Raw genomic sequence first — 12,845 nt, 5'->3', positions numbered from 1 at the left:
GCATCAACATTCTCTCAAAAGCTCTGCTGAAATGTGTGTGGAAGAACCTGCAGTTACATTTCCGTAACATGTAGGACTGTGGGAAACATATCAGGGTCATTCTTTATGAAATGCTAGATGCTGTGATTGACAAAAAGATATTTCAAGACTGTTACTATCTAAAACATTGGTAAGGAAAAAGGAATTCTCTTACCTCCCCAAATCCACCTTTTCCTAGAACTCTGTACTGTCTAAATGTATTCTTTGTTACAGGTAACCTGGAAAACAAGTGAAAAATTAATATTATTTTATAAAAAAAAACAGAGGTATAAAAGTTTTTTCATATCTCTGGAAAATTAAGTATAGGTTCTAAAAAGATTTTAAAATGCCCTCAATGCAATGTTTACAGGAAAATTGGTATTTTGGCTTGTGATCAGCATTCAGAACCTGATTAAAAAAAAGCTTAGAAAAGGCAGTAGCTTCTCCAGCAAGAAAAGATGAAGAAAAAGCCTTATTGCGTTACACTAATATAGCAATACAGTATACTGGAATTCATTTCCCATGGTAATGTGAATTCAAATAACAAAACTCCCATTTTTATGAGCAACATACAGTATTTTCACCAAAATGACCTGATCTTTTGAAATCTGCTACCAATTGCGTAGAATCCCAGCTCTATGTGTTCTTTGTGGCTTGTTGTTTGTAAAACCGCAAATACTATACAACTGCATTGCAAATAATGAAAAAATATAATACGCAATGAAGAGAAAATACTGGCAGCTGTAATGAATAGGCAGTGAAAATATTAAAGCATCTAAAGACATTTTTTCATAAATGGTGAAACAGATTTACTAAAATTTACATGGACAGTATTAAGATTTAATATTCTTTAAATTTGTGTCGATCCATTTTCTAACTCCTTCATCCAATTCAGGGCGGGGGTGAGTCGGCACGTCAGAGAGGTGTTATGACTTGTGGAACTTCAGATCATCACGTATAATTTATAGGTTATGTTTGGCTGTATTGTCTTGAAGGTTAGACATTGCTGGCTTTGAACATCCCAGATGGTGAGCAGCAGTGCATCGACTTTGTCCAGCTCCAAAACATACTGATGGCATGAAAATGTTGCTCTCTTAATATACGCATTATATAATATACGAAGGTGCATTGGTTGTTGTCTGTGCTTTTTATTTTGACTTTGGCTTCAAAATCGGGCTTGATATTCAACAGGTTAAATCACCTCAGCACATATGGCCAATTAACCCTCTCACTAACGAGGTGCTTATGCAACAATTCGTCCCTGGAGTGAATTACAGTCACTCATGAATGATCCATTCATCAAAACTACAGTAAAAACATTTAATCAATATCTAAAATCTGTGCACTTTATTTTTTTCTAAAAACATATACACAGAGTAGCTCCTTTATATGCTTTGTATATTGTATGTATATTCTTGTCATTTTGGTATATTTTTGTCACAGATTATACACAATGCTGAGAAAAAGCTTGAATTTAATTGCAGGAATGACAATTTCTTACCATGATACTGTTTTTAATCAAATTCAGTCTTTAAAAAAAACTAAATCTTTTATATTTAACAGTTCAATGTTTTTTGAGACACAGTGGTGTATGGAATAGAAAAAAAATGTTTACATGAAAATAATGAGTCTTTATAATAATCCTTAAACTTATATAACACTTTTCTGGACACTCCACTTCTATTATGTGAAACAACAAGTAAGGCCTACTTCACTCAGCAAATTAATGGGTTAAATAATTAAGTAAGATGTAAACAACTGCTGCGTTTTGGCAGTCCTCCCCGATGTGAGTCAAAAGCTTTGTGAGTGTTTTAGCACAAACATGTCATGCCACTATCAAGAAAGATTTTTGAGAAACTCAGGAAAAGAATACCTGATGCTCCTTAGTCTTGAGAGGGTTACAAAACCATTTTAAACAACTGGGGCTTCATCCATCCACTGTTAGGCAAGTGGAAAATATTCAAGACCACGGTGACTCTATCCAGAACCTGCCATCCTGCCAGGATCTTCCGAAGGGCAACCCCTAAAATTCATCCGGGACATCATAACGAACCTCAAAAGGAGTGGTTTTCATGGGAGGAAAGCAAGGAAGCAACCATGGTTCCCTAAAAAGAACACTGCTGCCCATCTTAATTTTGCCAAAAAGCACCTGGGCCATTCACAAGACTACTCAAAGAACATCTCCTGGGCAGACGAGTCACAAGTTGAACATGTTGGACACCATGAGATATGTGTTGTGTAGTAAAAACCTGCCCTCCAGCAGAAGAACCTCATCCCAGCCTTCAAGGACGGTTTTTAGAGAATCATGGTTTGGGGCTGCTTTGCCACCTCAGGACCCAGATGACTTGCCATCAGAGGAACCATGAATCTGACACTGTATAAGCAAATCCTGGAGCATAATGCAAGACTATCCATGCAGCAAGACCCCCTGCAAAGATCCCAAACATGCTAGCAGACCTACAAGAAAATGTCGGAAGAAGAAATTTTGCATTTTGGATTGGCCCAATCAGCGCCCAGAGAAAAAAAACCCTGAAATGTTATGGAAGGATCTGAAGTAAGCTATCCATACAAGGAAACCCTCAAATACACAGACTTGAAAAGTTCTGTAAGAAAGATTGGCTTTGATGAATTTGAGCCCAATGTGAGACACATTAACATTAACAGGTAACGGAAACATCTAGATGATTCCATTGCTACTCAAGGGGGTGCCAGCAAATCTAAGGGCTTATGTATTTACTCAATGAAAATATTTACTGATGGATTATTTTATTTGTTTTTATTTGGACTATTAGTCTTAATGTATCTGGCATCTTTTTGTTATACTGTATGTTTACTCATGTTATCATAATCTTTAATTAATACTTTCATGAAGATCTAAATCCTTTTGAGGTCTAAAACATAAAATATCTCAAACCAACAGAGCTCTCAGTCTTTTTCTTGGCACTGGAAGGCTTGTCTGAGGTACATTTGTCCTGAAGAATACCACAATGCTCGCTGTCTCATACAAGAGGAAATAATACACTTGTAAATATGAATACTCTTTGCAATTTGAAAACATCTTGGAAACAGGTGGTGGTATTTCCTTGTTCAGAAATGTACGTGTTAAAATTAATCACGTTACACTAAAACGGGACAATAACCACTGTTTTTTGCAAACACTGATACAAAATTGATATAGCCACCCTTCAGGAGGTCGACAGAAAGGAGAAATAGCATAAACCATATAGCAAACATGGGTAAACAAGGTAAACACTCTGCCATTAACCCTGCTGGCAGAGGTCTAGTTCTTGAACTGTAGTATCAGAAAATGAATGACCCCAAAAAATAAAATATTTGAAACAAAGGATTTGTAAAGAGGCCAGACAGCTTCAGTTTTGTGCATCTCCATACGTGTGTGGGATACAAACAGCTCTGTACAGCTGCATCTGTCGCTGAAGTGTCTTCATCTGCATCTGCTTTTTAATCGTGTTAATGACAAGCTCCTGGACTACAGTGATGAACCCAGCACCTAAACCTAACACTCAGAAAGAAACTTGAGGGTTTTTTTTCCACATACGTGACCAGCATAAAAACAGTTGGTCCTAATGTGTATGACTCATCATTTTATTTATGAAGTCCGTGCTTTCCTTCACATGCTGCCAACCTCCAGCAAACCCTTCCTTTTATGTACAACACATACCAATGTTTTTGTACTGTTAATGAAAAATCCATGATACTTCGAGGTATGTGCATTTTTTTCTCAAAAAATTACAACAGCTGCCTAATACACAAGGCATCTAACATTGGGTAGCACACATTTTCACAGAGTGAGTGCTGAAATGCTTTGTTTCTTGCTAAAGTTTTATTTCTCTACCTGCTCCTGAAAACCAGGGCCTTAAGAAAGGTCAGCCTATTTAGGATATTCACTGAGCACACAATTTATGAAAACAAATTAACACTTCTTGCAAGAATACAATAGAATTATGACACGAGAAATATTCCTTAGAAGAAAGCTTCACAAATTAGTCTGTATAAACATTTAGCTGTGTTAATATTAGAAGAATTATCTCAAACTCTTGGAAAGATTCCTGCTTCAGAATTTATGCTTATTAGGGGTGGGGGCACATATGGTTCCACAGTTTCGTAAAAGTAATACTGATAACCAAGCTTCTAATCCCACCGCAAGGAACTCAGAAAAATGTGCAAAGTGTGACCTGGAATAAACAGCAGTTCTTTTTGTTCATTTTCAAGTTGAAAAGCCATCATTTTGTATGTTTGGAAAGGCACCTAAATTGAGAGTTTCTTTGTTGTGGTCAAGCCTTGCAGTTTCTAACAATAGTGAATAATAATACACTGAGAATAAAAATCCGTGGTAAATCACCAATCTCAAGCCCACTCCACATATCTTTGGAAAGATAAAAATAGTACTTCAAGTTATTTGAAAGCAAATCACAAGCCATTTGGCAGTAAAAAGGTGTGAAAGAAGGAAATGACAGTGGTATGTGGCCACACAGCTTTATGGTCTTCCGTTTACCTCTTCATGAACACCACTGTTTTCCTCACAATGAGGATGAACAGTCCTTGGACACATGACCTACCTTTCTAACCACTTCCACTGTAGAAACCTATCGAAATACATGCTCTCCTGGTACTCCTGGAATGGAGCCCCACTCAGGTAGTCTTGGACAGATCTGTCTCAAGAAAAACACCAGCAATTAATCACAGGGTTTTTTGTATATTTTAAGAAGATTTAAGAGAACACGTTTTACAGTTGTTCTGGTTGAGAAATAAATTCCACTTACACATTACAATGGCATACACATAGACATTATGTGAAGAATATGTACAAGTTAATAAAAGGAGATGGGAGATGTTGGGCTGCATTTCCAGCACTAGTGTAAGTATCCTGTATCATGGCGGACCTCAAAACCAATAACTATTCTTACGCATATGTTTTATTCTGTTCTAGTATATGCACATAAACCTGGTCTATGGTAAAAAAACAGAAACTTATCATCTAATGTTAGTACAATATTTTCACTTGCTTGTGTTCAAGTTCCCTTTGCAGACATACAGCAATAAGATGATTATACTAGTCTGCTAATCTGAAAAACTTTCCAAGTGCAACACTCGGTTCTTCACTGGGAGTAACAGACTCCCCATAAGACAAAGATGAAAGCAAAAAGCATAAGATTATCAGTCATGCCTTGACTGGCTGACGTTTTGTCTTTCTTTCAACCACTCAGAGATCATTTTAAACTTATTTTGTTTTCATATATCACTGGCTATAGGGTGATGAAATAAAAAACTTACTTCACACAGTGAGAGAACAGCTCCTTGCAGGGGCTGAGCTCATGTTTTTCTTTTGTTTCATTAATGAGGTCTAAACTTATTTCTGGTATGTAATCTGAAGACTGGAGGAGAAAAGAGAGGAGAGAAGAGATAGAAAATGTTATGTACCAAGTATCTCAACTTGACAGACCTATCACGATAAAGGCAAAAATACATCTACAGCAAAAGCATAAACACAGGAAAAGAAACGTGCACAGGAGAAAAATAAAACCGTAAAAAAGAAAAGTTCTCACACGCAGCACAGGGGAAAATACTGCCTCGCCTTTTTGTGAGTTGCACGCATTGCCAACATAATCACACAGGACATCTTTCTAATTAAAAACGCTCTGCACATTAATAAACACTCAGGGGAGCAGGGCAGCTCCGTTGCGCCACAACTGGGTAATTTATGCGACAATGGAGGGTGACAGAAAAACACCTGCACTGCCTTTTGTAGCTGCAATTAGAGGCACACAAGGGAGAGCTGGGAAGACTGATGGTTTCCCAAAGCACCGTACAGGTGAGTAATCCAAAGGGCTAAATACTGTAAAGTACATCATGTGGAAGGGGGTAGACTTTACCCGGTGGCTCAAATGGGCTCTTTGCATTTTGAAAATTTTTGCAAGTGTACTAATTTAAAGCGGTGGCCCCCATCCTACAGTATGTCACTGAACTGTTTTCTTCATGGGTCGCTGACAGTGCAAAACCCACCACTTATTTTGAAAAGCAAGTCTTTAAAAATAGATAACTGACACCGCTCAGACTACTACAACAGACTGGACCACTTGGACAAAAGCCATCTCTGATATCAGATGATAAGAACTTAAATTGTATTCCAAGTGTGAAAAAGAACAAAACATGAGTTACTGAAAGCTGTCTAGAAGCCACTGGGATATTACTCAGGGGCTAAAAATAGTCTATGGGCAATAAGGCTAAGAATCACGTTCTCAAAAAAGACCTTTCCTAATGCATCGACTTTTTCAGCACTACCCCATTCCAAATAAAATAAAGGCCATTCAATTCTGGAAATCATTCAGGATTCAGAATTAAGGAGATAACATGTAGCTTACCTCAAAACAAAACACTGTTTTTAAAGAGTATTCCTCAGAATGTACAGTGTGGATATTTAATGAACAAACACTGTTTTCTTGATTTAAATGATAAGCATGATTAAAAAAATAAGTGTTTTGTGTTTTATGCTGATACAGCTGTTTAGCACAAAACAGCATCTGGCTTGCTCATTCCACTTTATGAAAAGTGTCTAGCCGAGCTAAAAAACTTGCTTCTTGAGACATCCTACCTCTGGACTGAGGTATGTACTGATAATTTCCTTTCCATTTGCACCCAACTTCTCATCTGGGGTAACTTCATACTCTACCTGAGGAAAAATAAATAAATAATGAAAAGAGAATTACCTGAAGGTAAAAAGAAAACTATAAATTTGCCTAGCATGCATCACTTAGATGTTTACATATTCGTGTGAAAATATCAGGTAATACTTTGAGTTTATAGATTACATTCAAAGTTCATTTATAAGCCCATAATGCTAAAGTTGTTTTCACCGCGAAGAAAGGGTTAACACATTTAAAAATATTAAACTTTCAAACTAAGCAGGTTTAAGGCTTCATTTAGACACAGCTGGAGCTACAGTAGCTTGACTCCTGTTGCAAAACATGGAGAGCCCACTGGTTTCCTAGCATCAACAGTCACATTCACCAACGTTAATGGCAAGAAAACTCTTTGTAAAATCTGGTCCAGGGCACGCTGTACTTACCACAGAGTTTAGAAACTTTATACAGCGCTGAAATTCTGGTCGGGTTTCACAGAACTGGCGGAAGAGTAGCTTGCCAATTGGCTGTCTGTAGCACAAGCTGTAGTACTCTCTGTCTGAGAGAAAGAAAATGAAAACAAAGATTGAGACAATTAAAGGAGTAATTATATTTCAGGTTATTTTACTTATTAAACTTGCAATTTAAATGTCACAGACATATAAATGTTTACAATATATAAACAGAAAAAAAACACTCACCTGTATTGTAAACTATGATCCAGTTGCTCCAATTTTAAGTTTAATACCTCTGCATTTTGTATAACTCAGAATATGCATTGAAACTCTAAATGTTCACCGTAATTAGATTTTGCTTTATGGTGTTTTATCCAAAGTTGAGATGTTGCAAGGTATGATGTACTACAGCCATAAACACAAGACCATTGCACAGAAAGGGGTCCAAAGTATCCAAGATAGAGACACAGAGACTCAGGAGCATTATAATGTTAAAATGATCATTGTCTCATGTCATTTGGAAGTGAGAAACATTTATAATGTGGTACAATGTTCTGCACAGTACTGGCAAGCTGATGTGGATGATCAAATAGAGAATTAAGCCTGTTCAGATGCCACTCCCAGAACTTGGACCGGTGGTGCTCAGATTAATGTGAGACATTGAAATGTCTGGAACACTACAAAAGAACATCTGCAATTTCATCACTGCAAGGGATGGCCATAGGATCAACTAAATGCAGGCCAGAGCTCATATACCTGTAGATCTGTATAAGCCCTAGTCTACAAAGCAATACAATATGTATAATGACTCTCACAACACACCTTCTGTTTCTACCCTCAATTTTTTAGATGTAATGTTCAGTATTTTATAACTTCTTCTACATTTCAGGTTCTATTTTATATTCAGGCATGTTCCTAAGTGGTCTCAAAATGTACATCCAGTGGACAGCTGATTGTTTATTCATAGTGTAAAGGGAACATGTGGTTTGGGTAATCTTTTAAAACCATGTAAAGACAATACAAATATTCTAACTACAGCAACAATATATCATGAAAGATTATTTATGCAGCTACTTATCTATGCAAATTTCTAACTTTGTAAATAATGTAAAAGAGTAAAATTGTTTAGTTGAAGCTAAAGATCTTGAGGTGTCTTTCCAAAAAAGGAACATTTAAACTTTGTCACTCCAAACACAGCAAGTCTAATACAGTTACATGAGTATTAATGAAAGCTAAATCCTTCACTAAAAGGAAAATACACCAGTAGTAAACACCTCTGCTTAAAGCAAAAGTACATTCAACAATAAGATGACGTAAAACTATTATTTGTAGACATGAGAAAACGCCCTCATTACCAATGTACAAAGACCAATTACACCAATTACAGACCATGTTAAACAGACCATACCAGTAGCTGTACAGAAACGTGCAGAGTCACATATGTAACCTTTGATTCAAAACACAACAAGCATTGGCTATAAAACATCAAACAGGAACTTCTTCAATTGAAGTATATTGTTCTGGATCTTTCTCTCATATATACATTTAGTTCTTCTCACTTAAACTAAAATTTTCTTTCTGTCTCTCCTCAGTATAAACATGCATAATTCCTCTGAACGTATCTTCTAAATGACTTGTGCCTGGCAGAAACAGGCTGAATAAAATGCAATGTTGTACACAGTGTGCTTTATAATCTGGAAATAGAGCAGACCTGACACCTCCTGAAGTGACATGCTGAAACACAAATCAGGGACAGATATAAATGAGTGGGAAACAAAACAAGATATTGTGGAATCTTTGCTCCTGTAAAGAATGCCGAGGATCAAGGATAAACTGCTAGAATTCCATTAAGGTATTACACTAAGTGATTCTGAGGCAGCTAAAAGCCAATGAGAAGACCTACAGTTAGAGCAACACCAAGAATATATAAAAACAGCTAAAATGCTCAAACAGACACTCAGAGGCAGACAGAAATACAGGATTCCAGTGCCAAGTAGGCACAAGTGTCCTGAAAATTCAAAAAAGAAAATTGTTTGCAGCTGAAGGGAATATTTTAGTTTGGGTTACAGTAAATGAAGAGTTAACTCTGAAATGTGGGAAAATACAATTAATACTACAGAGGCTTTATCTAACATAAAAAAACAAAAGTAACATGAAGGTGTTAAATTTGCCTTCAAACGTCCTAAATATTATCCCAAATACATTTTAAAGTCAGATGAAATGGACTAGGATTAAATTGGCTGTAAATGATCGCTACATTCCATATGAACTGAATAGCAGTACTGTGAGTGTAGTTTTCAGTTCCGGCTGCCTCTTGTTTACTTTCCCTAATGAGAGATGCAAGGCAAGTGTAAAAAATGCCTTATGAAAAAAGGTTGAGATTAAAAGGCTATTTAGTCAGCTGTTGCAATGAACCTTATCTTAGAAAAAGCAAGGGTTAAGTCAGAACATCTTTCGACAGACAACTGTTGTCCTTACATACTGATGAAATATTTGGTGCATACGTGGTGTTTGTTTTTTCATTAAAATGCAATTTTCCATTTTTTGTATGCAGCATGGCTATTGTGTCTCTCCTTTTTGCAGACTCTAGCTATTTCTTTCACAAATGACAATATTTTGGAAAGCCAGTGTTGCTTGCAATTATGTCCAGCACAGGCTGTTTTCCAAACCTCCCAGAGAAAGCTCTGAAACTGCCATTACAATTGGACATTTTGTGAACCTGCTGAGAGATGGAACATGCTCCAAATTTAACAAGCTTACCTATACTTTTGCGCAGCTCTTCACACTCACTTATATGCGGAAACTTTAGGATTTCCTTCCACTTCTTGCTTTTTCCCTTCCGTTTTCCTCCTCCACCTAAAGCAAAGAAAAGGGTCCAGCTATTTTATAGCATAATCTTCTTTTTTCAAACCAAATGCACGATTGTTCAAATCATCATTTTACAGTGAGCGCCCCCATCCATACTCCTCACCTCTGAACACAAAGTGTCGTGGAACAACCCACCAGAACTTAGTGTGGTTGAAGTTAATTCTGTGTACTGCTTCAAGAAACAACTTGAGGTTCCTGCATCATCTTGCTACAAATACGGAAAATAAGAAACGGCCTTCTGCAAGAAACTTACTAGATGGGACGAATGGCGTCCTCTCTTTTTTAACCTTTCTTCTCTCATGTTTAATCGCCCTTTTCATCTCAGATGAGTCTGGTATTAAATACTCTGCTGGCGTAGATTTTATTTTGTTCGTAAAGAAAATGTCAATTCTGGATCATTGTAAACACAGGGGGCCCAAAATGCACCATTATGTACCCAAGAATGACATGAACAAACCTGTGAAACTGGAATAATTCACTGAAGCCTAAACTAATGGTGATATGACATCAATGGCTCTTTACAAAATAAGCAGCCTTGACATACAGATAATGCAACTGTGAAAAACAGTATAAGGACAAAACACATAAGCCACAAACACAACTGCATCTGCAAGAGGGTCTGTGTGGTGGTTAGGGCTCTTAACAGTAAGGTTATGGGTTTGGGTCCCTAATGCAAGACACTGCTTTTGTACTCTTGAGCAAGGTACCCAAAATGCTCCACTTACCCCAAACTGCAGCTAGGGCCTGTGGGACAGCTAGGCTTGAGTACAGACTTTATTAACAACTTTTGCAGCTAGTCATGCAAAAATAACATACATCAAGTGCAAGCATATATATTTGGGGGGAAAAAAGAACAATTCCACTATTTCATCTGTTGCTCATTTTAATAAAGCCAAGTTCTGCACAACACAGGCCTGCCTATTTATAGTATATCCACCTGCATGAAACATCAGCAATGATAAATGTTTCCAGAACAAATCATATCAACAATATGATTCCCTTGATAAATTCAAATCAAAGGCTTTATGATCTGAGAGAGGCTGCAACACATGGCAAAATGAACAGAAAAACTCCATATGCATGGTACAATAATGGATAATCCCGATATAGTACCAAAGCATCTTTGGTTTCATGCTTTCAAAGATTTAGGATCATCTAAATTATTTAACTGGATTGTTACAGTCTTGCTTTTACACAATATCTGTATTAAAATAAGAACTCTGCACATAGTAGAGTACAGTACATGAATTTTAAGGTTGTTGTAGAATTTTAGTAGCATGCTTGTAGAAGTAGACTACACAATTAAGTGACTCTTGCCTTCTATAACATAATATAGTGGTTTAAAGACATTCATATACGAAATATTCCCACAGAGGAAATTAAATAATATTCCCTCTAAGGCAGCTTTTTTAGATAATTTATGAATGACGTAGATATGCAGAACAAACCAGCCTAGTTATGAAAATACAGCAAATTGTTTACTGCTTCAAAAGTTGACTATCTAGCACTGCAGTCATTTACATATTTCAGTGTGTCAATGTATGAAATACTCTACTTGGTATGGTTACCTTCGGGATATTAAACATTAATGGTGATGGACCAGGATGCTGAGGTTTTTCCAGGTTGGCAAGTTTAGTTTGACAGTCATTTTACAGAGTATAGATATGAATATGGCAATAGATAAGAATCTCTCTCTCAAGGAATACAAACACGCATATATAATGGATGGCTTGACAAATAATTCAAATTCACATATATTGCTTGACAACTCATTCCCGTTATAAACTTGCAGCGTTTATGTCACCTGGGGCTTATAGGATCTCTCCAATGCACACATCACACCCAATCACATCGAGGGAAACCGCTGTATATACAGTAAAAACCACAATAATTAGGTATATTGTTCAAGAGCCGAGTCTTTTGCCTTTTGAAGCTATTCTGTACTGAAATCGAGATTACATAACAAAAAAAGCATTTAGAAACGATAAGTTTAATACATGAAGGTAACAAAATATATTTTAGGGATATTTAACCATTAAATGCTTCATAGGTTCCAAAATACAAGACGTGAAACAAAAAATGTGAATATTAAATCAAACGTCAGACTAATAATACGTCTATTCCTACTCCCAGGATACGTGCTAAAGAGCACAAAAATCTCCTTTGAAAACTGACGATTATTACATTGTTATTAGGAGAAACCTCACACACAAATGTAATCCCCCCCCACTCCCCTCTTGTTTTTTTTTTTGGAAAATCATTGTTATTTTGCCATCAATGCTGAGCAATTTGGCATATCGCTGGCAGAGAATAATATGGAAATAAATGCGTTCCCAGAAAAACCGTTCAGCTATGGGAATGGCTAAGCATTGTGCTATTGCTACATTCTTAGCATGAGCGGCATCACCTCGCTTAACAGGACATTAGAATTCTAACAAGCCACGTATAATTTCAAACCTCCCTACCTTCTCTGGCTTTCAACAGGACTGTATTAGCAACAATATTCTCCAGCTCCATTGACAGCCTCAAAAAATAAAAAAAAGGTTTAAAAAGGGGAGGGGGACGCCAGGCAGGTTTTGCAGAGGGATACGGTATGTATTTCCAAAGCTTTTCCTTAGGAAAGAAAAAAAAATGCAAGGAAAAACTATAAGCGTTTTCCTATCATCCGACGTTTAATCTGATTTCGCCTTTTCTCGTGCTTTTTTTTCTACCTTTCATTAGGAGGCTCTTCTTTTTTCCTCTCTCTCTCATACAGTAATTTATTTATTGTATTTCTCACTACATCCTCCTCCCCTTGGGCTCGTTGCTGGTTTAGTATTTCAGATGCTCCAAGCCACCTCCCTTCTGGAGGTGTGGTTCAGCGGTG

General features: G+C 36.9%; 1 protein-coding gene across 2 annotated transcripts in view; it reads right to left on the bottom strand.

The window, feature by feature from the left end:
• Positions 1-12,845, bottom strand: part of LOC148661601 (G protein-coupled receptor kinase 5-like) — a 29,202-nt gene extending 16,357 nt beyond the window's left edge. Inside the window, exons 1-8 of one of the 2 annotated variants that reach the window (XM_088635533.1) lie at positions 12,691-12,842; positions 12,445-12,503; positions 9,872-9,967; positions 7,103-7,215; positions 6,629-6,706; positions 5,311-5,411; positions 4,596-4,688; positions 194-257 (exon numbers count right to left, since the gene is read on the bottom strand). In XM_088635533.1, the coding sequence (XP_088491659.1) occupies positions 194-257; positions 4,596-4,688; positions 5,311-5,411; positions 6,629-6,706; positions 7,103-7,215; positions 9,872-9,967; positions 12,445-12,496 (597 nt within the window). In that variant the 5' untranslated portion in view covers positions 12,497-12,503; positions 12,691-12,842. Of the gene's footprint in view, positions 1-193; positions 258-4,595; positions 4,689-5,310; positions 5,412-6,628; positions 6,707-7,102; positions 7,216-9,871; positions 9,968-12,444 lie in introns of both variants that reach the window. The other variant, XM_088635532.1, reaches the window with a different exon arrangement.

The sequence above is a fragment of the Lepisosteus platostomus genome, chromosome 6 (assembly GCF_059453375.1).
Source record: "Lepisosteus platostomus isolate fLepPlt1 chromosome 6, fLepPlt1.hap1, whole genome shotgun sequence".
In the NCBI taxonomy this organism is placed as follows: Eukaryota; Metazoa; Chordata; class Actinopteri; order Semionotiformes; family Lepisosteidae; genus Lepisosteus; species Lepisosteus platostomus.
Note: the sequence above shows the minus strand (reverse complement) of the source record. Positions and strands in the feature narration are given on the sequence as shown.